Below are 2,623 nucleotides of genomic sequence, written 5' to 3' on the forward strand. Positions count from 1 at the left end.
AATCAATCCCCATCAATGCTCCTTTTCTTTTCCCTATAAAGATAAAATAAGAAAAGTAAGAAAAGATATCAAAACGCCAATATGAACTTTACGGCTAGAATTAAAAAAAAAAGTGAGAAAAGATTAAATTGTTTATTCATGAATTTCAACTAACTAACTAACTATTTGTGGGTCCTTATATGCATATTGGTGGCACCATGGGGTGACACCAAACTTAGTTTGGAGTACTGTGATGAAAAGTTTTGTTCAAAGCTCCCAAGTCTAGCATGCATCTTAGTTTGCTTTGAACACCAAACTTGTTCTTCACTATATACTGCACAATAAGGTTTCACCAAGTGTTTGTCAAGTTTGGGTTGGAATTCATAAATGTTGACTTATTCACTATCTTCTAAAAGCATATAAAACATGGGTTGCCTCCCATGAAGCGCTTCTTTAGCGTCACTAGCTTGACGTCTCTCCCTCATCAGGGTGGTTGGTAGTGCTTGAAGTCCTCCCCTCTTGCTGTGGACTTGTATCCATTGGTTGTATCAATAATCTCTATATGTTCCAGGGAAAGAACTCTGTTGATTGTGAAGACTTTAGGTAACTGAGATGGTACAGTAAGGAGATTAGGGGGAATATCTGGGAAGTAAGCTGAGATCACTCTATCCCCTGGAGAAAAGTCTTCTGTAGGGATCTTTTTGTTCCTCCACCTCCTTGGTACCTTCTTCCTTGTGTCTTTTGATATTGCCTTGCTCTTGATGACTTTTTCCTCTAAGGGGGTTTTGATGTTGTCTTCACATCCCTCTAGAGGTTTAGGTTCTTCCAACTTTTCCTTGAGCTGTGGTAGTTGTTGTTTCCCTTGTTTATCAACCAAAGGGGTCTCCAGATAGGTTGGGTGTGCTTCAGTGCTTGCTTCCTCCTTCAGCATCTCATTATGATCTTTGCTTGGTTCCTTGTGCTCTTGCTCTACTTCTTGTGAGAGTTTGAAGACATTAAAGCTGAGCCGTTCATCATGGATTCTCAATATTAGCTCCCCTTTCTCCACATCCATGAGTGCTCTTGCCGTCGCTATGAATGGTCTTCCCAATATGATTGGGTGAGTGTGACTCTCTTCCATGTCCAGGATGACAAAGTCTGTTGGGAGAAAATATTTCCCAACCTTTAACAACACATTTTCCACCACTCCTATTGCTTGCTTTTGAGTCTTGTCAGCCAGTCTGATGACTACATCTGTGGACATTATCTCATTGATCTGTAGCCTCTTCGCCAAGGATAGGGGCAGTAAGTTGATGCTTGCCCCCAAATCACAGAGTGCTCTATCAAACATTGTTTCCCCTATGGCACAGGGGATGTGAAAACTCCCTAGGTCTCTTCTTTTTGCAGGCAACTCAGGTTGAATAAGGGCACTACATTCCTTGTTCAACACTATAGTCTGGCCTCCTTTGATTGAGCTTTTCCTGGGAAGAAGTTCCTTCATATACTTGATGAATGTAGGCATTTGTTTGATGGCCTTGATGAATGGTATGTTCACATGCAGAGATGCAAACAAGTCTAGGAACCTTGAGTATATTCTCTTCCCCACAGCACCATTGAGCAGTTGGGGAAATGGTGCATAGAGCTTCAGTAACTCTTGTTGTGAGATTTTTGGTTCTTGGTGATCTCTATCCTCCTCCTCTATTGAGTTGTCTTCAGGCTGTTTGGAGAGTTTGCTTTGCTTGTCTTCAGCCTCTTGACCACTTGTAGTGACCATTTTGCAATCCTCCCATCTTACTTTCTTTACTTCTCCTCTTGGGTTTTTCTCCGTGTCACTTGGGAAGCTATCAGTAGGTTTGGGAATCTTCTCAGCTAAGCATCCCACTTGGAATTCCAACTTCTTGATGGTCTCTCCCTGGTTCTTAATGTTGGCTCGCACCTCCTCTTTGAACACCTTATCTTCTTGAATCTCTTGGCATATTCCTTCAAGTAAGGTTTCAAGCTTAGAGAGTCTGTCATCAATTGATGGTAGATTAGGATTAGAGGTGGAAGGATGAGAGGTGTTGTTTTGGTTTTGAAATGGGTGTGGAGAAGTGTTGTTGTGGGGGTGTTGATATGTCCTCTGTGTGAATTGTTGATGAGCTGCATTGTTGTTGGAGTTGTAATGTCTCTGGTCTTGGCTTTGATCTTTCTGGTTCCCCCACCCAAAGTTTGGGTGGTTCCTCCATCCAGAGTTATAAGTTTTGGAGTATGGATCATTGTTCTGTCTAGGTGAATTTCCAATGTAGTTGGCTTGCTCCCAGTCACCTTCTTCTCCTATGTTTACTCCTTCTTGAGTTGGTGATGAGGTGATGGCTGCTGCAACTTGGTTCTCTTCCACCTTCTTGGTAAGAGCTGCTAGCTGCTTGGTGATCATCTTGTTTTGGGCTAACAGTGCATCCATGTGGTTCAGCTCCATTACTCCTCTAGTGTTACTTCTTTCAGAGGCATAGAAGTAGTCACTATCAGCAACTATTTCGATGACATCTATGGCTTCTTCAATGGTTTTCTTCTTGTTCAAAGAGCCTCCTGATGAATGATCCACAGCCTTCTTTGACTCATAGGAAAGACCTTCATAGAAGATGTGAAGTTGGACCCACTCATTAAACATCTCTGGTGGGCATCTTCT

At 42.2% G+C, this 2,623-nt stretch overlaps 1 protein-coding gene across 1 annotated transcript; it reads right to left on the reverse strand.

Moving 5' to 3' along the window:
* Window positions 1-463: 463 nt before the first annotated feature.
* On the reverse strand, window positions 464-1,732 carry LOC130934175 (uncharacterized). The gene has a single exon (XM_057863758.1). The coding sequence runs from the start codon at window positions 1,730-1,732 to the stop codon at window positions 464-466; it is 1,269 nt and encodes a 422-aa protein (XP_057719741.1).
* Window positions 1,733-2,623: the final 891 nt, after the last annotated feature.

This window comes from Arachis stenosperma, chromosome 6 (assembly GCF_014773155.1).
Source record: "Arachis stenosperma cultivar V10309 chromosome 6, arast.V10309.gnm1.PFL2, whole genome shotgun sequence".
In the NCBI taxonomy this organism is placed as follows: domain Eukaryota; kingdom Viridiplantae; phylum Streptophyta; class Magnoliopsida; order Fabales; family Fabaceae; genus Arachis; species Arachis stenosperma.

What these genes read in the sequence shown, in the direction of transcription:
- LOC130934175 (XM_057863758.1), bottom strand. Translation starts at nt 1,732, where the DNA reads ATGGTCACTACAAGTGGTCAAGAGGCTGAAGACAAGCAAAGCAAACTC.